At 39.7% G+C, this 27,797-nt stretch overlaps 1 protein-coding gene across 2 annotated transcripts in view; it reads left to right on the top strand.

Annotated features, from left to right (window-relative positions):
• Sik3 (Salt-inducible kinase 3) overlaps positions 1–27,797 on the top strand; it is a 93,411-nt gene that overhangs the window by 42,445 nt on the left and 23,169 nt on the right. For both annotated transcript variants that reach the window (XM_071585837.1, XM_071585836.1), the window contains exons 2-7: positions 21,623–21,739; positions 21,977–22,040; positions 23,714–23,875; positions 24,633–24,757; positions 24,874–24,997; positions 27,336–27,628. In XM_071585837.1, coding sequence (XP_071441938.1) covers positions 21,623–21,739; positions 21,977–22,040; positions 23,714–23,875; positions 24,633–24,757; positions 24,874–24,997; positions 27,336–27,628 — 885 coding nt within the window. The remainder of the gene's footprint in view (positions 1–21,622; positions 21,740–21,976; positions 22,041–23,713; positions 23,876–24,632; positions 24,758–24,873; positions 24,998–27,335; positions 27,629–27,797) is intronic.

Here is a 27,797-nt window from a genome sequence, read left to right as displayed (position 1 = left end):
CAGGATGGGCAGTGTTAGGAAGGGGTGTAAGGCAGGGTTGCCCATTATCACCGTTGCTGTTCAACCTGTACGCAGAAGAAATGATCAAAGAGGCATGGGAAGAACTCGAGGTAGGAATGAAAGTGGGCGGGGAATTCGTAAAATCAGTTAGGTTTGCTGATGACCAAGCTTTAGTTTGTCAGTCAGCCAAGGGGCTGCAAGCATTGCTTAGTGAATTGGAAATTCAGTGCGACAGGTATGGGATGAGAATCAATATTAATAAAACAAAGGTTATGCGATTTTCTAGAAAGAAAAAGGCCAAGCTTAACATTAAAATAGGAGGGCAAAAGCTAGAGCAGGTAGAACAGTTTACGTATCTCGGTAGTGTTTTGGACCAACACGGTCAAAGTAGTAGGGACGTAAGGAGAAGAATTGCGCTAGGCAAAGAGGCTTTCACGAGGAGGAGGGAGTTGATGACAGGGACTTTGAGTAAGGATGTTAAGAAAAGACTCGTAAAAACTTTGATATGGAGCGTAGCTATGTACGGAGCGGAAACGTGGTCATTGAAGCAGGAGGATAGACGTAGATTGGAGGCTTTTGAAATGTGGGTGTGGAGAAGAATGGAAAAGGTGAAATGGACAGAGAAGAAAACAAATGAGGAAGTACTTGGTATGGTGGGCGAAGAGAGGGGTTTGTTGGGAGCAATCCTATGGAGGCAGGAAAAGTGGATGAAGGGGGTGTTGACCGGCAGTGGGATGTTGAAGACTGTGATAGAGGGTAGAATGTTGGGCAAAAGAGGAAAGGGAAGGAACAGGATAGGGTTGTTGGACGGGATGAAGGGAGGAAGGAAGTACTCAGAGATGAAGAGGGACCTGATATAGAGTAGGATGATTGATTTTGTGTTTTGTTAGGAGTAATAAAATATTTGTTTGGTAGTTGTGTCAGTCCAAAAACCTACCTTAACCGGTAGATTACTTAAAAAAAAAATATATATATATATATATTAACACACATATGTGTGTTAATATATATATATATATATATTTTATGTGTGTTAATATATATATATATATATATATATATATATATATTAACACACACATATATATATATATATACGCATTCAAACACGAAATCCCGCCAAACGGCGAATAAATACTCATAAATACAGAAACAGATATAAGGAAAAGGGATAGGAACACATATAAAGGACGAACACAATAAAGGTGGGGAAGGCGGAATCGAACGGATCACAAGAGTAAAAATATTTCCTTGACCGGGACTCGAACCTCGGATCTTTCCACTTGTCGGGCGGATGCTCCTAACCACTTGAGCTATGATATAAATTATTTTATTCGGTTCAGAATACTATATTACAGAGTTTGTTAGCATTATGCATAATATCAGGTCACAGATTATGGGTACATCATGTTTTTCTTTAGTATAAGTGTATACATGGATACATATATGATACATATACCACATACATATCCACTTGTACATACATACGCACACATGCATATCCACACGCACATACATAAGCATATGCATACAGACGCATACTCGTGAATTTGACCATTAACATTTAGAAAGAAAAAAAAGAAAGGAAGACAAGGTCCACAGATATTAGGAGGGAGATTTTAGCTAGCAATGGAAAATTATGTATTGTAAGAAATTATCAACGGCAGGGTTGAAATTATCGATTCAATCAGTCATTCAGCAAAAAAAAAACTCTTCAACGAACGACGAAGTGTGTCCGGCACCGGGTGGCTACCGGACATCACTTCCCAGAGTTCTGATCGTGGCTAGCGTCGCTCCGGTCGCGACTCGACCCCGGGCGACGAGTGCTTCGCCGTTTCCCGGGACGCCTCGTCCAACGGGTCGACGAGCGAGGACGCGGCATTTCGCCGCATCCCTCCCCCCCGGCCTCGTCCGAAGAGGAAGAGCCAGCCGTGGTCTCCACGTAGAGCGGGTAACTCGGCAGCGTTCCACAGGAGGCCCTCTTCGAAGGAGCACCGCTGGGGGCCGCCAAGGGGCAGGACGCACCCTCGGGGAGGGTCGGAATGGCGGACTGGGGCTCATCTGCGGAAGGGTTGTGGTCGGGAAAAATCAGGGGAGATAGTTGCTTGTGGTCCGTATCTTGAGAAGCGCTGGGAAGATCGTCGACACATTGACTGTCCTTAATGGGGAAAGAAGATGGGGTATGTGGGATTTTTGACTTTGAGAAACTTGTATGCGGGTCGACTTCCGGGGTCGGTGACGCTTCCTTTACAGTCAATGATAAAGGGGTCGAGGGATGAGCTGTTGGGGACTGGAAAACATCGCAATCAGATGCATCCTCCTCACCTGTCACCAGAGGTTCTTGGGGTGTTTGAAACCCGTGATGCAAGGATTGCGTAGCGAGGGCGTCGATGGCGAGAGCGGGGGGAAGGGGGGCGAAAGACCATCCCTCCTCATTTGACGAGCTCACGGAGACGGGGGCTGGAGGTCGTGTGATATTAGGCGAGGTGGTAGGTATGTGAACCATTTGTAGAACGGTATTCGAGACCAGGAGTTTGGGTTTGTCTGTCCTCTTCTTTTTCGGTTCCCTTTCCTCCGTTGACGATTTTCGCTCCCGCTGACATTTCCCTCCAATTGAAGGGAGATGCGGGGGACCAACGGGAGCAGCCGGGACCGCACCCTCGATGAGTAGAAGCGACCGCGCTCTCTCCTCCACAGCCACTTCGGGCTGATCCATCTCCACGGCGGCGTTAGGGTTGGAGGGCATCATCATTGCCTCCACATAGCTCTTACCTCCCTGGTTCCGAGGGCAGGTCTTGCGCTCGTGGCCTTCTTGATTACAGCGGGCGCAAGTGCGGCGCTGACCCTCATAGATGATGATGGCCCGGTTGCCGCCGATGTGGAGGTACGAGGGGATATTTCTCTCGACCGTCATCCGCACAACCCTGGTGCCAGTAAGCACCCGCGCCATATTTTCTCCCTCCCACCTGTTCTCCCACGAGCGATGTATTTTACCAAAGCGTTGGAGCTCGCCTGTTATGTCTTCCAATGGGGTCTCCACGGGGAGACAAAGAACCCTGACATTACACGGGCTGCCGGAAGTCTCGTCAATTGTTATTGTCGTCCTCTGGTCACTTAAAGACGGAAACGGTAGTTTCCGCGGAGTATTGTCTAAAATCCTAGTCATTGTAGCTTCGGTTGCCAACTTCAGGAATATCAAATGGCGATTGTATCCAAATTGGATCGCCACTATCTCTTCGGGTGTGAGGCCCAGCGACTCTAACGTGAAGAGGTGGACCTCCAACGGGGTAGGGGGCTTCGCCTTCTCGTCAACTTGCAAGGCGAGCGTGTTTAAACGGCGCACAGCCATTTGAAGAAATCAAATTCAGCACACTAGCATGAAGAAGGAAAGCGCAACAAAAAAAACGAGCACTTTAAAGGGAAATGAAACACTCACGAACGCTCCCTCCCCGCCACACGCACCCGGCGGTAGCAAACAAAAGGAGCCTAAGCTCTACACCAGGCGTCAAGGTCAGTCTTGATCCACTAAACAAAACAAAAGTACGGCCTTCCCGGCGGAAGAAGTCGAGAGTCAAACTGCGCGCTTCTTGATGAACTAGGCGGTCAACCGCCGCTCGAAACAAAACACGATCGGAACCTCGATTTCCGAGAGAGTCCGGCAGTGCCGCTCTCCAAACCCCGGCGACCGAAGCCTCGGACGCCGGCGATTTTAGACACTCGGTGAACACAGGCACGTCCTGCTATCAAGGCAGCTATCGAGGAAACGTAATTTACCCTGAGATCTGTGGGTCTAATATGTCGCCAAGCGCCCCGATTCTTTAGCCAAGAGATGGCGTCAGGGGACTGTTTCACCCACCAAAGGAGAAATAGACAATACACTAGAGGACTAACTACTGACCTTTCCTCTTGTGTATTGTCTATTTCTCCTTTGGTGGGTGAAACAGTCCCCTGACGCCATCTCTTGGCTAAAGAATCGGGGCGCTTGGCGACATATTAGACCCACGGATCTCAGGGTAAATTACGTTTCCTAGATAGCTCAAGTGGTTAAGAGCATCCGCCCGGCAAGTGGAAAGATCCGAGGTTCGAGTCCCGGTCAAGGAAATATTTTTACTCTTGTGATCCGTTCGATTCCGCCTTCCCCACCTTTATTGTGTTCGTCCTGTATATGTGTTCCTATCCCTTTTCCTTATATCTGTTTCTGTATATATGAGTATATATATATATATATATATATATATATATATATATATATATATATATATATATATATATATATATATATATATATATATACTTAGTACTGGGTGAACTCTACCATCACCTGCTACCATCAACCGACCTTCGGGTTGATTACTGTGTTTATGGTTTTTTTATATATATATACACACACATACATACATAACTTATTTTTTTACTCCGCGTACTTTCTGCCTCCCTTATAATAGTGAAGCAAATCCCTCGTGCAGCTTCAAATAACTTCACCGCTACAATTATCCCTTGTCTTGCTTATAGCGCCTGTTTCTATCTTACTTTACTTTTACGATTTCCAAAAGCACAAACTAGCTACGCCATTTACTGGTAGGTGGGACGTGTTTACCTGATTTTGTCGTCGACTGACTGACTTCATCAAGACCTATGCCCGAAGCAGGACGCTTAGTGGTTGTGAAATATGGACGGCATCGGCGGAGGGCAAGAGAAAATTTGAAGCGTTTAAAACATGTTGTGTCAAGAGATTTAGTAAAATAAGCTGGGAGATGAGGTCTCAAATGAGGAAAATCTGAATATATGTAAGTAAATAAATGGAATACCGTAGTAAGGAAGTTAAAACGATAGGCCATATAAAGAGACACCAGACTTTCTTCTAACAATAACGGATAGGTCACTACAAAGAAAAAATATGGGTGTCAACTGAGGAGGCATTACATCAGTTAAACACGAATGTAAGATTAGAGAGATTGACTGCAGGACAGACAGATTTAAATGGTCATTTTTTCCAAGAACAATAAGAGACCAGAATTCTTTTAATCGAAATCGCCCAGGATCCGGCTCGACATAATAAGTATTAACCTACAAGGTAGCGACTGCGCAGGGTTATACGCTTATATTTATATTTTTTATGTATATTTTTTTTGCAGGTTCCCCTTACCTTTCCCCATCCATTTGAAAAACCCTAACCCCTCATCCCTTACCCTTTCCTCCTGATGCTGCACCCCCTGCCACACACCTTTTTGGTGGCTTGCAGGGTATTGATGTAGATGTAGATGAAACAATTGAAGACATTGATTGTAGATCCCACCAGCAGTTTAAGTAGTAGTAGTTTTTAGGGGAGGCGACCGACAGCTGAGGTCATTTGCGCAATAGGGGATGGACAGGAAAGGATGAAGGGTGGAGAGAAACCCGGCGTCGGCATTAGCCTACTCTTTACGAAAGGCGCCAAGGGGTCCGCAGTTTAACGTCCCATCCGACGGACGGCGTACTCACTCAAAGTGCCCTCCACAAAGCACCTCAAGTAGGGATCGAGATACCGCTGAAAAATATTCAACACCGCCAGGATTTGAACCCGCGCCCTCAGGGTGGGAAGCCAGTACGTTAGCCCCCGTACCATCTCACCAGCAGTTTAAGAAACTGGTTCGATGATGATAGGATTGGTGGCCAACCTTCGTATTTTCCGAACACCCATACAATTTTCATCCTTCGTCTTCCCGGCTTGTTTAATGTTATCCCTTCTACCTCATCTTTCAACATTCCAGCGTCTCCCAACATCTCCTCTATTCACCTTTTCTATCTTTTCCATAATTCGTATTGCCACTCTTTCTTTCCCCACACTGTGTCGATTCCTTTAGCCGACTCTGATGCGACGGTAAAGTGTTTAAAATCGACCCCATCAACAGTGCGTCGCCCGAGGAGACCAACTTATTCCTTTTTAACGTTGAATCTCACTGTTCAAGCAATTTAGTTGGACTGGGAAGGCATGCGTAGGACTAGCATTTGAATTCAACACATTCTATTCCATTATTGAAAAATTCGTCAATTGTTGCATTTCAATAGATTTCTTCGAATTTGTATCCTAAATGGTTGATTGGCATTCATTTAAGGGCCGTGCATAATTACCATATTTTTAGGTCGCAGTTTTCGTAAATTAACATTACCTACATCCCATAATGTTAATTATACCCTAGATACAATGAGTATTGGTATTATGTTTAGTACATTTGTTTAAATACATTTAGGAGTGTTTAATTATTCGCGTATTTTTTCAATACATATATTGGTATTTTCGAACGTACAAAAATACCGTGATATCAGTATTTTTCTTGCTGCAATGCTGGGTCTTTTAAATAATTTATGTAAAACACTTATCGGATGACCTTCCTCCTCGGTCTTTTTTTAACAATTTCCAGTAACCTATTGTCTGCAAGAATGCCTCCAGGTAGTTTTCTCCTGCTTATCATCGTCTTCTTTGGCAATTCTCTTTTCGCTGATTCTTAAAAGATTGTCTCCTTTGGTCGGTCGCTATGTCTGTTTTCATACTCCTTCCATCGCAACGTCGTTTCTAAATCTTCCCATCTTCTTTTCTCTTCTGCCCCAGCCGTCCAAGTGTCGGCCGTGAACTTATAAATTCCACAGTCGGTGGACTAGTCATAGATCCAATGGTAGTGGTATATGCCACTAGAAGTTGTTTTTCTAATGATAGAAAGTCTTTCGCCCTAGTAATATTATTATAATTAATATCTCCCCGAGTAGTCTCTCCCTCTCACTCCATCTAGAATATCTGTCTAAATATATATGATTTTCAACATGATGTCGTTGAAATCTCGATCTCAAAGATTTGATTTCGTCATTGTCACCAGGGATTGTGGTCGTGGCTCTGAGTTCATGTTTTCTTGGCGGCCATACTTCTCAGAATTAGAAGGAACGGTAACTTCGACCGTATGAATATTATAGGAAGAACCAACCCCAGACGTACTCTTAGTAGTGGGCAAAGGTAATGGTGAGGGAAATTAGAGAGGAAAAATAAATAAGTAAAAATAAATTAAGTAAAATGATATAGGGGGTAGAATAGAACAAATGATTAAACAAAATACGATAGCAAAAACGCTCTGGCTAAGGTGTACTATATACCATTGACCCTCGCCCTTATCAAGCACTCAAACTGACTAGGCCTGCGAGGGATTTCTCCCTGCGCCAGCGGCCCACCAATTACAAGTAATAAAATAAATGAAAATTAATGACGCACTCTCTAGCTTGGTTGTACTAAATAGCATTGATCCTTGCTGGTCTCAAGCACTCACACACCCAGTGCTTGCGAGAGATATCTCCCTGCGCCAGTGGCCCGCCAATCTCTCACTTGGTTGGGTATGCGTAAACGCATTAACCCGTGCAAATCTCAATCGCACAAACACGTCTGTCGTTGGATCTCCCGACGTTAGTCCTGTGATTTGCCCTTTGGGAAAGGTAATGGTGGTGCCCAGAAACTGACACTGTGTTTCGACTGCCAAGCAGTCTTCTGCAGAGAAGGAATGATCAGAAAGCAGAGGTCATGGGTGGTTTAAAAAAAAGAATTGCAGCATTTTTACGAACTTGGAGAATAATGTCGACCCTTAAAGCTCTCCATACATTACGTTTCGCGTTATTTGAAATTCTACGCCCCTCTTTTCTCCGTGTCAAAGTTTTTAAGGAGACCTCTTTACTCTTATTATTTTGCCACACTTCCTATTTTACTTCTTACTTATTTTCAAATTTGACTCTGAATTGACTTCGGTATGGAATGTGATTTCGTGTAGCTCGGAAAAGTGGTAATCGAAGCAAAATGTTTGGCGTAGATTGGAGGTTTTTAAGATGTGGGAGTTGAGAAAGATGGAAAAGGTAAAATGGAGGACAGGAAATCATGCAAAGAGGTGTACTAGACATGGTAGAGGTGGAGACGGTATTATTATGAGAAATCCAAAGGAGACAGGAAAGGGAAATGCAGAGCATTTGATTGGCAGTGGGATATTGAAGACTGTGGATTGAATTGAAGACTGATATTGGGGATGACGTTAGGCAAACGAGGAAGGGGAAGGAATAGTATAGGCATTTTGAATTGAATGAAGGGCGGTAAAAGGTATTTCTCGAAATTAGAGAGGTTCGTCAGGTTTTGTGTTGTTAGATGAGTTTGAGAAATTTCGTGGTTTTCAGTCTGTAACCATGCAAAACCTGCCATGAACAGTTGATTACCAAATAATAATAATTGTCAACGATGCAGTTGATTATCGGTCATTCCACGCGCTGGATTAAAAAAGGTTATTTTGTTGGGCGTTGTATTTTCCTTGCGTAAGTCGTGCTCTTCCTGCGCATCACCCTGGAACATCCATCCCCATACCGGTTTTAACCGTTGATTTCTCTCCTTTCGTGTGACAGTAAATCTGCGGTAAAATTTAATGCACCTGTTACACTTTCGATCATAGTTTCGGCGTTGGTTTAGAAAATTCAACGTCTTCAATATTTTTGACGTTGCGATGCTGAATTTTCGAAACTATCGAGTTGAATTTTCGTTCCAACAAATGTTGTCAGTTTGGCCTGGAATAATGCGTCCAACGACCGGTCAGCTGACCTGAGTACTGCGGTAGGCTTTTGGTTCATCCCTCTTGCATCCCCACTTCCGTTGGCACTTCCCTTGCGAGGAATCGGGAAGCTCTAGAGGCGCCTTCCTTTATCTTTTGAAGGTCTTTACCTCTGCAGGTTGCTGATCTTTCAAAAGTGACTTCTCTAAAGGCTTTCCTAATGATGCACAGGTCCCAATATGTTGAGATACTGCCCTCGGATGTATCAGTATGAATGCATGGACATATATTCCCCGAATGCAGGCGTATGTTTATTGTTCAATAGACCGCGTACACATTCCGTCTGCCAATTCAGAGCAAAAACGGCGGCTACGCCTGCTTATCTGCGCTAAGCTGACCACATTCGCGCTTATCGCTTTCTATTCCATCGCGTCGCTAGCGTAGGCATAGTATCACCCTTTTCTCGTAATTTACATATTATTCTTCCATAATTCCACCATCCCAATTATCATTTCCTCAATCCACACTTTTCTCAACTTCCTTTGCCGGAATTACTTTCTGGTGAAATATATTTATTCGCGATTATCTTTCTTCCTAAGCGAAATTTTATGTGTGATACGTAGCGCTGTGCCTTTTCACTGATGTGTGTGACTCCTTGTATTTCTTTTTCTTGACGTGGAGTGAATAATCTGTTGTGGTTGGACTAAGATGGACTTTTTACGTCGAACGTCTTCCTTAAGTTTCCTGAAGGAAGTCGTTTGGCATAAAATTAGTTACACTGTTTTAGGTTACCATGGTGATCGTGCTGAAAGGGAAATAAGATTGTCTAATTCTATTTTGGCTTGAGGTTTCGTTAATTTTTTTCTGAATATTTTCATTACGGGAACTATTTTTCGTAAAACATGCAATACTCGTGGAATTAAGCATTGCTTGGGAAGTCGTCTTGGAGTCGTTGAATCATCTTCTGAAGTCTACCCGCGTAAAATTTTAGGTTTAACTTTCTTCCAATCGATATCACGAGAGCTGACGGTTATTAGTATACTAGCAGAATACCCGGCTTTGTACGGGTTAGGGAGAAACAATAATATAAATATACTACATAAATAAAAACAACAAATTATAAAGTACAATAATACACTACTTCATACAAATTTAAGAATCTTTTTTATTTAACACCTGTTTATAAACTAAATTTTTTATTTCATATCCAGGAGAAAGAATATATAAATTTTTAGGCGAACCTACTCTGGAGCAAGCAACATAAAGTTGCCCGTGGCTAAAACATGGCGATCTTAGATCAACACCACAAAACTTTAAAGACTGTCCCTGTGATTTATCAATGGTAATAGTAAAAGCTAGCCGGACTGGAAACTGTAATCTTTTAAAGTTGAAGGGAAGATCAGTTGGGATTAGAGGTATCCGTGGAATAAAAATTATTTCACCTTTTCATTTTCCAGTTAAAATGACTGCCTGGATTATATTTTTCATTAATTTTGTCACACACAATCGTGTCCCATTGCAGAGTTTTGGTGGATCTAAATTTCGCAATAAAATGATTGGAGATCCTACTTTAAGTATAAGGCGATGTTGTGGCAATCCAGCTGGATCAAGTGAATTTAGGAATTCCGTTGGATAATTGACGGCTTCGTCAGCATCCACTACGGTATCAACCGATTTATATTCAATCACGTCTCCTGGCAGCATGGCTAGTATCTCCTTGTTAATTTCATTAACATCATCGTTCTTAGGAGCAAGAATGGCTCTTTCTCGCAACCATTCTAAATTTTTATAATTTTGATTAACGTTAGGATAGACTGCTTGTATCATATCGCGGACAGTTTTCACCGATACACATAAATCTGATGACAATTTTATCATACCAGATGCGTCAATAACTAATCTATCTTCTCCAATCTCCAAAAGTTTATTTGCAAAATTTTGAGCATTCCCATCTCTTAAGAGGATTCGCATGTTTTGTTTAAGGCTAATTTCTTGGACATGATTCCATATAACAGAATGTTTTAAAAAGGCATACATTTTATCGGCTGGAGTCGATTTTGGAATGACAGGAAGAGTTTGACGGAAGTCTCCACACAGGAGTACCAGAGCTCCTCCCATTAAACTGCAGTTTCCTCTAAGATCTTGAAGTGTTGCGTTGAGGGCCTCAAGAGATTTTTATGAGCCATCGTACACTCATCCCATACTATCAATTTACATTCTATAAGAACTTGTGCCTGGCCGCTTGTTTTATTTATATGACATGTGGGATTTTCTTGTCGGGAAATATTAAGTGGCAACTTAAGGGCAGAGTGGGCTGTTCTTCCTCCTTCCATTAATGTCGCTGCAATACCTGAAGATGCAACGGCTAGAGCAATTTCTCCATGAACCCTGATTTCAGCGAGAACTAAATTAATTAAAAATGTTTTTCCCGTGCCACCAGCAGCATCAAGAAAAATGATACCTCCTTCTTGTTTATCTACTTAATCCATTATTGTTTCGTACGCGAATTTCTGATCTTCATTAAGAAGTGGCTTTTTATCCGCGATGTATGCTTCTAAGTCTAAGACATTGTAGCTAGTTTCACGTATATAATCTTGATAAAATACACCCTGTTGATCTTGTACAAGTGCAAAAAGACCGAGTTCCACTAAGTCTTGTTAACCATTGTGATACACTTTTCCTCCAAAATAATCAAAGTTTTATTAAAAATGTCGGAGTTAAACGTAATATCCAATGTAGGATTTTCACTTCGAACTTTAGCCAGTATATCCTCACTCATTTATTCTTTATATTTTCCCCATAGTGTTTTTGTGTTAGATGGATTACAGGAGGTTATTATGATGGCAAACAAAATTTAGATTTGTCCTGGAAGAGAAATCAAACTGGCCTCTCGCAATGAGTCATCCCAGTGTTGATCTCCTTCTAGCAACCCTAAATTCTGGCGAGCTTCTCTGAATGTCTCACATATTTCTCCGTTTACCGTTCTTAATTCTGCAAATGAGCGAGGTCCTCTAATGGTATGTAGAAGCATTCTTAAAAAATAACATTCGGCGTTGTTAGGATGGACTGTGTAGACTCGGCCCAATGCGTCACATGAATAAATATTATTCTCAGGATCAAAGTTGCCCATTTTTCTTCTACAAAAGACTTTCCTTGATGTATTCCACCTATAATATCTCGGCAATTCTGAATACAATAGTGTTCTTGCAAAAGTATCCTGCTGGCATAGTTGGAAAAATGCTGTTTCTATGACAGCAAAAAAGTAAACAAATTACATACATACAAACAAACACTCTCCTTTATATATATAGATGATTGATATTTTTAAGACTGCTAATGATTATCGTGATGGTAGAGTCCCTCATCATGGGAATCGTTATACAGGGTTCGTCCGGAAAATAAGTGTACTGAGCTCAGGAAAATAAATTTATTACACTTTTACATATCTTAAGCTAATATTCCTCAAAATAGGACCCTTGTGAGTCGATACACTTGTTCCAGCGGCGTTCCCATTCCTGGAACGCTCCCGCGAAGGCATCATCGGGAACCTCTCGAAGACTCGTCGTCGACCTCTTCTCTGCCCTCCACGAACATCTTGTGCCACCGAAAGATCATGTTTCTGGACATGGCTGACTCCCCGTAAGCCTGGTTAATCATACCGACAGTTTCGGTAGACGATTTCCCAAGCTTTACCGCAAATTTGATGGAATAACGCTGCTCCAAAAACTTCGGCATCGCGTTCCGTGACGTGGGTCGAGCGTGGAGGATCGCGTTAACAGAGCTCCTCACTACACCACAGCTCAGAGCCGACTGCCTTTTTCAGCGTCGCTTATCAACATACCCCCCTCCAATCGCAGCCCGTCAGAGCGGTGCTGGGCGCGCCTGGAGCGGCGCGCCCAGCCCAGGAGTCAGTACACTTATTTTCCGGACGAACCCTGTACATAGCTTCTCTATTCACTCAAAAGACACTTGAAAATTATCGCGGTTTTTGAAACTAACTGTAAAGAGTGTTGGCAAACAAAGTTTTATGAAATGTCAGCATATAACTGATTATTTAGGGTTATTTTTACATATACCTTGAAAACGATTGCTAAATTATCCATGTCCGTGTATGAAGGCAACAAAGTGAACTCTCTGGTTAAGTATCAAATTAAGCGTATTCCCAATTAATGATTTGTTATTCGATAAACTATCGTCATTATGTACAAATTATTATGTATCAGCTCCCTACACGTGTCATTTCTCTTCTAGTTAATGAGATAACAAAATGCCTGGTGAAACAGTTTTGTTTCCGGTACGCATTTTATTTATTTCTATTTTGGTGTTTCAATGAATACTGAAAGTGGAGGAATTTGCCTGAGAACGTTCGGAGAAATATGTATCCCCCAGGAGGGGCGCATGCTATGAAACCAGCAGATAAGCTTTACGGAAGCAGTAGAAAAACTAAGTTCAAATAGCGTAATTTCAGCAAGTGATTGCATGAATAACTGTGGATTCAAATCATAAACTCTAGGGAAACTTGTTTAATTTGGATTTGTAATCAACCCACGGTCCAATGACAATTCTATCGTTAAGAACTTTGCTTTTGGGCATCTGGTGTTTTTTTGTATGTGGGAAGTCATTTCGTCGCCGTTGCACAAATAAAGGACAATTTTTTTGTATTAGTAACCAATTTCAGCTTATTGTGGTGAGTTGAATTGTCAAGACAAATGTCATCCCTGAGTAAAAGGATGGAAGAGACGTTATAGAGCAAACGATCACATCTGCGCACAAGTACGTAGTGGCCTAACAGTTTTATCTCGAATTGGCGCCTTTAGTAAAACAAAAAACCGGCGCTTTACCCAGATTAGGTTCATTTTGATAATTCTTCGGCAATGCAAAAATTAATGTTATAGCACTTGCGTTTACAAATTGATAGAATACCAGCCTGCAGTTCTCCTACTCCTGACAAATAGGGTCAAATGCTCATGTCCCTTAGCGCCTTTTCTGAAACTGTCACCATTCCGCACTCAGTAATAGACAGGTAAAAGTTCAAAATGAAGCTCACTCTGGTCGTTGATTGAATCCGGTCCCAAAGAGGTGGCGTTCAAAAGTCAGCTAATACGCTTCAACTAGCCCTTCGGAAGATTCCGCGGAAGGAACGCTTGTATTGAATTTAATTGCTAGGAGTTCGCATTACTATATATACAAAGACATTAAATTCTCAAGCCTCAGAATAAAGGTATAAAAATGGAATGACAACGTGATCGTTACTTGGAAATGCACTAAAACGTGATTCACGGAAAATAAAAATTATCTTTGTGGAAGGACACATCTTGATCCGACTGATAACATTTGAAAGCATTTTTGTCCTGCAGCATGTAATATGTTTCGCCATTGCGATAGGATGTTAGCCGGAACCATTCCACGGGTTTGAAAACCCGAATCATCCATGAAATAGCTTCGACAACTACCCTTAAGTTCTATCAGTCCGATATCTCTTGAACACCAACTATTCCGACCGTCTGTCGAACAAAATACAATGACTATTAATTCTATCGTGAGATTCCCATTTATGTATTGCAGGAATGTTTATTTGTTCATGACCTGTAAAAAAAATATTTCAGTTCAAATAATTAATTCCTGCGCTATAACCTTTTGCTAATCATTCCTGTTACTTACCAAGTGACATTTAGAACTGCAGCACGTATGCAGTGTTGTTAGTTGGGCTCGAAGGACGTACATGTATATCCAATAGTATGCTTATTAGCAATGCGGTCAACAATTATTAATGTTTGAGTGGGTTTCAAAACTTATTGTAAGGTAGCAGTAGTACAGGGTGCGGCAACAAAACTTCCATCTTTCAAAAGAATAACTCCTTTAAATGTAGAAAAAATATTTTCAATATCCAAGCCTGATCAATTGACAGGCAATTTCCTCTCCTAGCCTCGTCCTCCGTTGACCACTGACCTATCGACTTTTCCGTTTACGGGGTCTTTCTAGTATGTTATCGTTTTGTCTACGGTGTGTGTGTATATATATATATATATATATATATATATATATATATATATATATATATATATATATATATATATATATATATGTATATATATATGTACATATATATGCATACCCACACATTTATGTATCATCATCATCAGTATTTCAACCATAGGATTGGTTTACTGCAGCCCTCCATTCTACTCTTTTTAATGTCAATGCCCTCAATCCTTGATACCCTCTCTGTTTTACGTCCTTCTTAATTTGTCCTTTGTACATCTCTCTTGGTATTCCTCGTGGGATCTTTCCTTCTATTATATTCCTAGTCAATCCATCGTGCCTCAATGTGTCCAATCCATCTATTTCTTCTTTGCCATAGAGTTCTCCATATGGTCCTATCCTTTTCTGCTCTTCTGTATACTTCCTTGTGCCTTACCTTGTCTGTCCATTTAATCTTCAGCATTCTCCTCCAGCACCATGTTTCAAAGGTTTCTATCCGTCGATGGTCCACTTTTCCAATGTCCCAAGTCTCGAACCATAGAGTGCAATGCTCCACACGAAAGTCTTGACGAATTACTCCCATGTTTCAAGTCTTAGATTCTTAGAACATAGTAATTACCTCTTCTTCATGAATGCGTTCTTAGCTTTTGCTTCGCTTGATGTCGGTCGAACTTCTTCTATCCCATGTTATGCTGCTACCCAGGTAGATGAAGGGTGCCACTTGCTCTAGTTTCACCCCTCGAAGGGTGATATCATTCAGCTTCTCTCTTCCGCAAACAAGGATTTTAGTTTTCTTCTTGTTGATGATCATATTATATTCCCCCAGTACTTGATTCATAGCACTTAGAGTTGCTTGCAGATGCTCTCGCGTTTCCGCCACTACTGCGATGTCATCTGCAAACCGGAGCATGTTGATTTCATCTCCATTTGCCTTAACTCCTTTGATACCCAATTCCCGTGTAAGTGTATGTGTGTGTGTGTATATATATATATATATAAATATATATATAATTATCAACACAGTAATCAACCCAAGTAAGTCTTACTTGAAGAAGGCCGAAAGCTTAAACAATTTACCGTGTGAGTGTTCTTTTAAATGTTACTATTTTATTTGTGTTCTATTGTCCGTCCCACCATTATTATACTGCTCGTGTGAGTTTTTCCGTATAATCGATGTGTATGTGTACATATATATATATATATATATATATATATATATATATATATATATATATATATATATATATATATTTTTTTTTTTTTCCGTCCGTCGGATGGGACGTTAAGCCGCGGACCCCTTGGCGCCTTTCGTAAAGAGTAGGCTAATGCCGACGCCGGGTTTCTCTCCACCCTTCATCCTTTCCTGTCCTTCCCCTATGGCGCAAATGACCTTAGCTGTCGGTCGCCTCCCCTCAAAACTACTACTATATATATATATATATATATATATATATATATATATATATATATATATATATATATATATATATATATATTTTTTTTAAGGTAATCTACCGGTTAAGGTAGGTTTTTTTGATGGACACAACTACCAAACAAATATTTTGTGACTACTAACAAAACACAACCCTAAATTCTACTCTACACCAGGTCCCTCTTCATCTCTGAGTACTTTCTTCCTCCCTTCATCCCGTCCAACATCCCTATCCTGTTCCTTCCCTTTCCTCTTTTGCCCAACATTCTACCCTCTATCACAGTCGTCAACATCCCACTGCCGGTCAACACCCCCTTCATCCACTTTTCCTGCCTCCATAGGATTGCTCCCAACAAACCCCTCTCTTCGCCCACCATACCAAGTACTTCCTCATTTGTTTTCTTCTCTGTCCATTTCACCTTTTCCATTCTTCTCCACACCCACATTTCAAAAGCCTCCAGTCTACGTCTATCCTCCTGTTTCAATGACCACGTTTCCGCGCCGTACATAGCTACGCTCCATATCAAAGTTTTTACGAGTCTTTTCTTAACATCCTTACTCAAAGTCCCCGTCATCAACTCCCTCCTCCTCGTGAAAGCCTCTTTGCCTAGCGCAATTCTTCTCCTTACGTCCCTACTACTTTGACCGTGTTGGTCCAAAACACTACCGAGATACGTAAACTGTTCTACCTGCTCTAGTTTTTGCCCTCTTACTTTAATGTTAAGATTAGCCTTTTTCTTTCTAGAAAATCGCATAACCTTTGTTTTATTAATGTTGATTCTCATCCCATACCTGTCGCACTGAATTTCCAATTCACTAAGCAATGCTTGTAGCCCCTTGGCTGACTGACAAACTAAAGCTTGGTCATCAGCAAACCTAACTGATTTTACGAATCCCCCGCCCACTTTCATTCCTACCTCGAGTTCTTCCCATGCCTCTTTGATCATTTCCTCTGCATACAGGTTGAACAGCAACGGTGATAATGGGCAACCCTGCCTTACACCCCTTCCTAACACTGCCCATCCTGACTCCCCGTTTCCCACCCGCACCTGAGCAGTCTGAGACATGTACAGGTTGCGGATTAGCCTCCTTTCCCTCCAATCTATTCCTATTTTCTGCAATATACTCATTAGTTTTTCCCAATTCACTCTATCAAACGCTTTTTCGAAATCTACGAAACAGGCAAATACCTCCTGGTTGTGTTCTATATTCCTCTCGATGAATAATCTCATTACTGCAATGGCATCCCGCGTACCTCTCCCCTTCCTAAACCCAAACTGATCATCCCCTAAGTAATCATTTGCCCTGCTCTCTATCCATTTGTTTATGATCCTGAGAACAACTTTAGCTGCGTGGGATATCAAACTTATTGTCCTGTAGTCCTCACATGATGTAGCCTTTACCTTTTTCGGAATAGGAAACTAAAACTGATCTCACAAAGTTTTCCGGCAAGATTCCTTCCTCGTAAATACTACGAAATCAGCCCATATGGCCTCTTCCTCCTCCAAAACTTTCCTAAATATTTCAATAGTTCCGCGGGAATTTTTATCCATCCCCACGGCCTTAGGAACAGGATTAAAACGTAACAACTACCAGTTTTAATTCATGCAAATTTGATTGCAATTGAAAAAAAGTTCACCTTAACCGAGAAATCAAACCCAAGACCTTTTACTTTGGAGACCTAAGTGCTTCTTATTCGCTACTCACCTAATGGCAATAAGAACCTATGATTTGATTCTTATTTAGGGTGAACTTAAAATTTTAGGGACAACAAAATAGTTCATTTAAATTCGGTTTTTCGATACTAATGAGAATATCACATTTTTCACTCCAAATAATTGATTTAGATTGAAGTGGAGCGCGGTTGGACACTTTCGAAATATTTATCCATCAAGATTTTCAGATAGACAAGAGACACTCGGGAACTCCTATAACTACGTGGTACTGGCTCTTAATGCTCTCTTTTGGCTTTGCCTGGTCACACTCTTGGCTTGTCAATATTAACATCCCTGCAAAGCAATATAATGTGAAGATTCCCTGTGCACGCCATTTTCATGTTTTCAATGAAAATAGTTGATTAATGCATTCAGTCTCAAGAGTGCCACTTTAGGTACCTTTCCTAAAGCCCTCTTCGTGACCTGTAGAGGCTTTCTTCTCGTAACACCTCATCACAAATCGTAAAGATCACCTTCAAACTTCGAGTTCCTTAATTAGAAACATTCCGATGCGTCCCCTAATATGCGCAATATAGTTGGTCTTATTAGTGTGAAATAAAATGACTAATTTTCCATCACACGTCCTGCTATCAGCTGCCTAATTTCATTTTTTTGCAATCTTTTAATTCTCTAAACCCACCATATATTATGATACTTTCACCACAAACGCGATGTGCGCCACTAACCCCAAAGTTGGCAGCTCATTTCTTTACAGATTCTGGAAACTATTGCACAATACGAGATAGCACGTCGTGTTAGGTTTGGTGGGGTAATCGTCCGCCTGTAACGCAAAGATCGTGGGTTCAAGTCCCAGCATTGTTTTTCTTTTGCGATAGTGGATGCGGGATAGCCCACGGTAAACCTAGCGACGAGTCGCGTGTAGGTTCATGGCATTCCTGTGGGTATTACCAACAATCAGCAACGTCCTGGAAGGATAATGTAATATTTCCAATGTTTTAACCTTCATAGAATGCTTTGTCATTCAATGAATTTCGATTGAAACGGCGTTGGTGAACTTCATATTTGCAGCGCGGATTTTTGAAGCATGCCATTTCTCGGAAGCTTTTTTCGAACAATAAAAACCTCACATTTCCACGGAGAAGCTTAAACCTTGTACCATGCATAATCTAATCTATGCCCTAACATCGAATCTAACGAATGACCCTTTATATGGATGAGTGTTTAAATATGACGTAAGCAGACTTGGTCAGCGATATTTGGGCGTAGTGGTGGCAGCTGGATGTCTTGAAACTCGCCACTGTAACGAAATAACTTTGAGAAAACACTGGCCGTGTGGGATGTTACACGTCATATTGCTTTGTTGGTGGAATACAAAGAGTCCCAAGGAAATGGAAACAATTTTTTTTCGTTTTCCACGTTTTCCTCCATGTGGTCTACTAGATGTCCGTCGCCCCTTCGCGTCAAATTTTCGAAAATAAGAGATACGGACTCAGTGGCATTTTTACTCAAGAATTAATTTTACCTTTCTTTGGCCACTGTGTTATATTATTGGAATTAGCGCCGGTTAATCTGAGAACTCCAGCTGTCTGATTTACGATCGTGCCCCGAGTCAACGCCTATGAATTAAGCGTGAAACATTAAGAAATAAGAAAATATACCCTTTGAAGGCTTCTAAACAAAAATGCGCTGTGCCTTATAAACCAGAGAACAATATATTATAATTCAGAGCGTATTTTCGAATTAACTTGGTAGCGGTCCGTGTCTCACATGATCATTTGATATACACATGGAGTAGAATGCAATGGTATGAATCTTAGATTTTAAAAACCACAAAAAATATTAAATTATTTAAAAAAATATGTTCAATGATCAGAAGCATACCCCTGTTAATATTTTGGTTTGCAGTTGATGTATTGGCGCGAGAATCCGAATTATATGTGCGTAAAAAGTTTACTCAGACTTTAAGAATAGTACAGGAGGATATGTTAAGGAATATATGTATATGTATGTATGTATATGTGTGTGTGTGTGTGGTGGTATATATATAGATATATATATTTATTTATTTATAACGATTATATGGAAAAACTCACACGCGGCACAATAATGGGACGGCACAATAGAACACTAAATAGAATAGCAACATTTAAAAGGACACTCACACGGTAAAGTGTGCGAGCTTTCGGTCCTCTCAGAGCCCTTCTTCAAGTGAGATTTATATATAGATATAGTAGAGAGTAGTATATATATATATATATATATACATATATATATATATATACATATATATATATATATACATATATATATATATATACATACATATATATATATATATATTATATATATACATATATATATATATATAATATATATATACATATATATATATATATATAATATATAAATATATACATAAATACATATACATATATAGTAATACAATATAATATATACATATATATACATATATAATATACATAACATATATATATATATACATTATATATACATAATATATATATATATATATATATATATATATATATATATATATATATATACATACATATATATATATACATATATATAACACATATAATATACACATATATATACATATATATACATATACATATATAGATACATGTATATATATAGTATACAGGGTTCGTCCGGAAAATAAGTGTACTGACTCCTGGGCTGGGCGCGCCGCTCCAGGCGCGCCCAGCACCGCTCTGACGGGCTGCGATTGGAGGGGGGGTATGTTGATAAGCGACGCTGAAAAAAGGCAGTCGGCTCTGAGCTGTGGTGTAGTGAGGAGCTCTGTTAACCGCGATCCTCCACGCTCGACCCACGTCACGGAACGCGATGCCGAAGTTTTTGGAAGCAGCGTTATTTCCAATCAAATTTGCGGTAAAGCTTGGGAAATCGTCTAATTAACCAGGCTTACGGGGAGTCAGCCATGTCCAGAAACATGATCTTTCGGTGGCACAAGATGTTCGTGGAGGGCAGAGAAGAGGTCGACGACGAGTCTTCGAGAGGTTCCCGATGATGCCTTCGCGGGAGCGTTCCAGGAATGGGAACGCCGCTGGAACAAGTGTATCGACTCACAAGGGTCCTATTTTGAGGAATATTAGCTTAAGATATGTAAAAGTGTAATAAATTTATTTTCCTGAGCTCAGTACACTTATTTTCCGGACGAACCCTGTATAGATGTGGGTCGCGGTAGTCCAGGGGGTAGAGTGTTAGACTGCTGACCGGAGAGAGTCCCGGGTTCGCTTCCCCCCGGGCAAGGCATTCTGGGCACCTACAGCTCCACCCAAGCTATGTGATTTTTCGGGTACCAGATCTTCCTGGGAAACCATAACCGGCACAGGGAAAGGAACTGGCCCCCTACCCTGTGTGTGAATTTCACATGCCGTCGGGCTTAGTACTGGGTGAACTCTACCATCACCTACCAAACCGACCTTCTGGTTGATCACTGTGTTTATGGTTTATATATATAGATGTGTATGTGTGTCTAGAAATATATTTATTATATGTATGTATGTATGTGTATATACCTCGCGCATCTTGTGTCAGCCATCATCTTTGAGGTTACCCAGGATTTTCCAGATGTAGGTGTGCATTCTTGAAAAATCTTTAATGAATACGTATTTGTTTTTCGTTTTTTATAAAGTATATATTGTAAATCTGTCTCAAATATCTCCCCTTATCCTGTCATTGCTGCTCCCAAATATTCTAATGCCTCAATTGCCATTTTTTTGCTGTATAATTTTAAGAGTGGGCATCATTACATGTCACCTTCTTTTATTGCCAGGTAAACTCTTCCATTCCCAATTTTTTAATTACCCATATTTGTATAGTTTGTTTTATGCATAGATTTCGAGAGAAGTAGCAGAATTTTTCTGATATAATGATAATCAGCAATATACTTATATTCATTAACCATCTATTCACAGAGCATAAACTTTCTTCTTTTGCAGGTGGCAGTAAAAATAATAGACAAAACTAAATTAGATGAAGAAAATTTAAAAAAGATATTTAGGGAAATACAAATAATGAAGAAGTTGAGGCATCCACACATAATCCGGTTATATCAGGTAAGACATTTGGTTTAATGGTTTTTAAAATTGTTTATTTTCATGCCAATCACTATGTAGTAATCAATGACCTTTTTCTATAAATATTGGGGAAATTAAAGAAAATTGGGATTGAGGGAATTAAATTAACACATTGGTCAAATTTGAATATCTACTAGTATCCCCATTTAGTACTTATTGTTTGATGGCAAGTCCATATTTAATGGTTAGTAGTTCATATTGGATTTTCTTCCTTAGGTTATGGAAACAGAGAAAATGATTTACCTAGTCACAGAATTTGCCAGTAATGGTGAAATATTTGGTGAGCTATTGAATTGCCTATTCTATTGGCACTTGAACAATATTTACTCTGTTCCACAAGTACATCCAATCAATTTTCATGTAAACTTTATGAGTTCTGTGAATTTAATTGTCTTACTAAGATAGGAATCCTGAACTCCTGAAATTTGAGGATAATCCGATTGCTGAACTGCAGTTTGTTTAAATCATCTTCCATTATTTGTCATACGTACTGGTTTTAAAATAATCCATGGCATAAATGAATCCCCCCCTATGGAACCACTCTACTTTTAGAATATGTTGCGGCTTTAAAGAATGACTTGTAAAACTTTACAGTTTTATTCTTATTTAGATTTTCTGTGTTAAATGCATAACATTTAATTTTAATTTTGATTATAGTAACCTTTTTTAAGATTTTTATATTTATTAATGACAAGGGATCAGTATGAGACAATGATCGATGTACATAAGAGAAAATATATAATGCAGCAAATCAAAATGTTTCAAATCATCAAGCCGTACAATATTCTATTGTGGATGTGATCGAATTGTAAATATCTTTGGATTGGGAACTTCTTAATCAACAGCCCTTACATTGATAACACATAATATAGCCTCCTTCAATCCCAAACAAGTTTGGATTTTGTATATTCCAAGTTACACCAAATTCTTTGAAATAGCTACCTCGAGAAACTTCAACAATTTTTAATGTAGACCTCATAATGCCAAGGGATGAGGTCATATATTTACAGTAGTATCTCCTAATGGATATTCACATCCAAAAAACTGCATTTCTCCATCTTCAGAGGTTTAGACAATGGATAATTATAGTAAAGAGTCAGCAGAAAGTCTTTGAGAACCAACCATTGTTAAAATTTACTGATAAAAACACTGAATATGCATTGGGAAAACAAACTCCTGGGTTAATGGCGTCATCACGCTCGAGAGATGCTGTAATGCATCAGGATTCATTGGCATAGAAATGCTTAGACAGCTTGTGTACTGAAGTGACACTGGCTTGGAAAGAAAGTTTTGTATACATAGAAGCCTAGTGACTCTTTCAAATTTCTTAAGCATCTTGGCTAAAAAGGGGAGATATCCATTTGTCTAATGTTTAAATAAATAAATTCAGTCATGAAGTTATTCCCTTTCAGAGTAATTCCTACCTTGTGATAAATATGGAGAGATTATTTCCCACAAAAAATTGAGGGAAGCAGGGCTTCCAGATTGTCCATTAAAGTTTCTTTGGTACAATAATGTGTGAATAATGATTATATGAACTCCAAATTAGATCAATCATAAACATTTTTTCCTCATTCCTTTTCTGTTATTTTAAAAGCTGCAGTTTCCATCGTACCAGTAAAAATATTCTTATTGAAAGAATTTCGTGGCTAGAATTATTCCAGATAGTGATGAATTCTCTGACATTGTGTTATTGTGTCATTTAGGGTGTGTTACTAGCTTACCCGGTGAATTTTAGATGTTGATTTGGATTTATGGCAACTCTTTCTTGTGGAACTGAGTAAGGTGTGTTATCAGTAAGTTATTTATAAGGCTTTACTTTTGTTTGACATTAAATATTGTGTCTCGGGTTGTTGGGCCATCATATGCATGATATATTTGTGTAATTGCATTTTTCTTCTCAAATCATAATCACTTATGCTTAGTTAAGATAATATGTTTTCGATTCCCCAGACTATATTGTGGAGAAGGGGCGCATGAGCGAAGAAGAAGCACGGCGTGTGTTCCGGCAAATAGTTAGTGCTGTTAATTACTGCCATTCAATGAATGTTGTCCATAGGGACTTAAAAGCAGAAAACCTACTTCTTGATGCAAATATGGACATCAAGTTAGCCGGTCAGTCTCAAACATATCATTTTGGCTGTCATCTGTAATTAATTGGACATAAGTACATATATTTTTCAATTCAGACACTTAATGTGTGGTGGATTTTCAACTGGATATAATCATAAGTGGGTCGCGGTAGTCCAGGGGTAGAGCATTGGACTACTGATCAGAGGGCCCGGGTTCGATTCCCAGGCAAGCCTCTCTGGGCACCTGCATCTCCACCCAAGCAATGTGGTTTTTCGGTTACCAGATCTTCCTGGGAAACCAAAACCGGTACAGGGAAAGGAACTCCCCTACCCTGATGTGTGAATTTCACACGGCATTGGGCTTAGTACTGGGTGAACTCTATCATCACCTACCAAACCAACCTTCGGGTTGATTACTGTGTTGTTTTGTTATAACCAATAAATTAATCGTGTAATAATTAATTACTATAGTCAAGACATTATTATCCTACACATCAGAGTGAAGTTGAATGGGGCAACTTTTTTGTTGAAATTACGTAATATTGAAAAAAATAGCACATCCCTCAATTAGAGTAATGAAATTAATTTGAGGTATTTGTGGCTTAATGACATAATTGCTAATAGATAAATGTGTTTGCCCTCTTCGACTTGTTCATTCATTTGTGATCTCTTAGCAATTTTTTTCTCAAATGTCATGGATATCTACCCTATTATACAAGTATGTTTCTGGCATAATATTGCCTGTTTCCATTTTTATTTTCCACTATTAATCACACTCTTCTTCCTTCTCTTTTCCTCAGATTTTGGGTTCAGCAACCACTTCCTTCCTGGACAAAAACTGTCCACATGGTGTGGAAGCCCGCCTTATGCTGCACCTGAACTCTTTGAAGGCCGAAAGTACGATGGTCCTAAAGCAGATATTTGGGTAGGTGTAAATTGGTAGATAGCTCGTTATATTTGTCTTATTAACTATTCTCAGGCGTTGTTTAGAAACTTGAGTGATATTTGTTCAAGTAAACTAAAACCGATATTTTATTTTAGAGCATGGGTGTGGTCCTGTATGTGTTAGTCTGTGGAGTCTTACCTTTTGACGGTGACACTCTGCAGTCACTGAGAGCTCGTGTAATTGCAGGCATGTTCCGCATACCGTTCTTCATGTCTGTTGGTGAGTGTGATGGAAAAGTATTTTTGCAGTATTCTAATAATGTTTTTGTGACTGTCATTTTTTATGTTTTCATATTAAGTTGAAGTAATGTTCTTGATCTGAGCATATTTAGAGTTTATCCTAATGAACACCAGTTGGTATTGACATGTAGGTATATATTTTTTTGAGGTTTTTGTTAGTAGTGAATTGCACGTTCAAAAGTTAACGCCTTGCGTACTCTGGGCAAAGAAGCTAGCTTTCTGCAAAAGTAATTACTAGTAGAATTGTTACCTTCAAATATAAAAAATAGGATTTATTCTCCAATGGCATTTAAATATTTGTAAGCAATGAACATAACAAAAAGGGTCTTAATTGGAGCTGGTATTACCAAAACTCTACTATATTCATTGCACAAATCAAACCCTCTTCTCTCTCTGTTACATACTCATTGTTTAATGTAGTTCATTTTTCTTATACAAGAGTACATACATACTAGTTTTTTTTTAATTTATCCTTAGAAAATAATTCTATCATATGATGTGCCTCTGTTAATTATACTTTTTTTGTCTTTCTATGATGGAATTCATCTTTGCCTAATGGCTTTCTGTTACACTGCTCTTTCATGACAAAAGTCTCAGGTGTCAGTGTGACCGAAAATGGATTTCGAATGAATCCAGTGGGGCCTTTAAAGTTTTTCCAATGGTGATTGGCCTACAAATGCAGAAAAGAGCAGTGTGACATTCCAATTATTCTTTTAAAATGGAGTTCAATATTCACCCTTTCCAGGAATTGGATTTCTTAACTGTCTACATGGGAGATTATTTTATATAAGATCATATTTTAATCATGTCATGTCTTATTACACATGAAAAATATATTTTCTACCTACATTTCCAAAAAGTGTGTGGTGCTGTTTTATTAGTAGTGACACTAATCATGCATTGATTCTTGATTCTTTTATACCTTACATCTAGTCAAATAACCATCTGCAAGGTTTTTAATGCAGAAATCCTTACTGCCCTAGCAATACTTTTAATTTGGCAATCCTGATTGATTTGCAAACTTTAGTATGGTGTAAGGGCCCCCTATGACAGGACAGTATCATTACAATTGGGTTCAATTGCATAGGAAAGAGTTCACTGGTCCCCTGTTCAAAGGGCTGGAGCTGGGTTTCCTGGGAAAATCCCTTCAATTTTAATACTCTATCCATTTTTTCATTGTAAGTTATTCATTCTCTCCTTCTCACTCAAGAGCTAAAAAGGTCTCGGGGACAGGTAGTGGCATCACAAATATCTGCAGTAATGTTTGTTAGGAATAATATTAGAGAATGTTTTTGGGAAAATTGGATAAAGTCAGGGAAATATAAAGCAAATATTTCATAACCACCATGATAAGCATGGGAAGGGGGAAAATTCAAGGCGTCTAGAAATGATGCCTTCAATTTTGGTATTGTAATATTCGATGTTGCTTTATTTTGCACCTACCAAGTATATATCTGCAGAATGCAATTCAATTAGTTTTATTTAATTTGGCTAAATTCGAAAGCCAAGTCTATGAAAGGCCAGAGTGATATTCTTTATTGACACCAGGTAGTAGTAGTTTTGAGGGGAGGCGACCGACAGCTAAGGTCATTTGCGCCATAGGGGAAGGACAGGAAAGGATGAAGGGTGGAGAGAAACCCGGCGTCGGCATTAGCCTACTCTTTACGAAAGGCGCCAAGGGGTCCGCGGCTTAACGTCCCATCCGACGGACGGCGTACTCACTCAAAGTGCCCTCCACAAAGCACCTCAAGTAGGGATCGAGATACCTCTGAAAAATATTCAACACCGCCGGGATTTGAACCCGCGCCCTCAGGGTGGGAAGCCAGTACGTTAGCCCCCGCACCATCTCGATCCCCCCCTATTGACACCAGTCAAGAGTAAAGTTTTATTCTGTTGAACAACAAAGTTTCTCTTTGTCTGTAAGAAAACCATGAAAGAGCTCTACCATGTGCCATTTAAGAGTAATTATTCCTTCTTTCATCCAATTCAATCATCATGTATCCATAAAAAGTTACTTAAAAGCTTTCAGCTAGTAGCATACAGCATTGATGTACGTTGCATTTCCATGAAATGAAAAGCAGTTAGTTTTTAACAAACTGAAATTTTAACTGTCAAAAAGGCATGAAGTTGGCAAAAATGGAGCTACATCATTTCACCTCCAACTATGTACTTTCTGGTCATCTGATGCTTGGTTATTTTGTGATGTACTTTTTCTTTTGGGTTTCACTCAGTTGGGACTACTCATTAGTATGGTATTTTATATTACACAGAGGGATGCTGTATTGTTGGCTTAACTTGATTTCTCAATCTTCTTCCAGATTGTGAGCATTTAATTAGGCATATGTTAGTAGTTGATCCGGAACGAAGACTTAGCATCCAGCAGGTTTTAGATCACAGATGGATGATGCCACCTGTGGGTGAGTGCCCAGTGCCAGAAGGAGAAGGGCCAGGTGGGGGTGAGATTGCGGAAGGGAAAGCTGAGACAGAGGGGGGTCAGACTGTGGTGAAATTGGAGGAAAATGAAGAAAACTTCAACCCACCCCCACTCGACTCCAGGGTCCTGGCGTACATGCTTCAGCTGCCAGGGCTTGAAGAAAATGTCATTTACAAGGTATGCAAGCATTATTTTGAATTGTTCGTTGTGAAGAATGATGGTATACATTCATTAGTAAATATGGAAACATACCAAAACATGCATGCTTTTTTATTTAACAGATAGAAATGCTATACTTTTAATGTATCTAAAACAGGTCAGAATACCTTAAGAAATCTTTCCTGCC

The sequence above is a fragment of the Hetaerina americana genome, unplaced genomic scaffold (assembly GCF_022747635.1).
Source record: "Hetaerina americana unplaced genomic scaffold, ioHetAmer1.1.p SCAF_2, whole genome shotgun sequence".
Lineage (NCBI taxonomy): Eukaryota > Metazoa > Arthropoda > Insecta > Odonata > Calopterygidae > Hetaerina > Hetaerina americana.
Note: the sequence above shows the minus strand (reverse complement) of the source record. Positions and strands in the feature narration are given on the sequence as shown.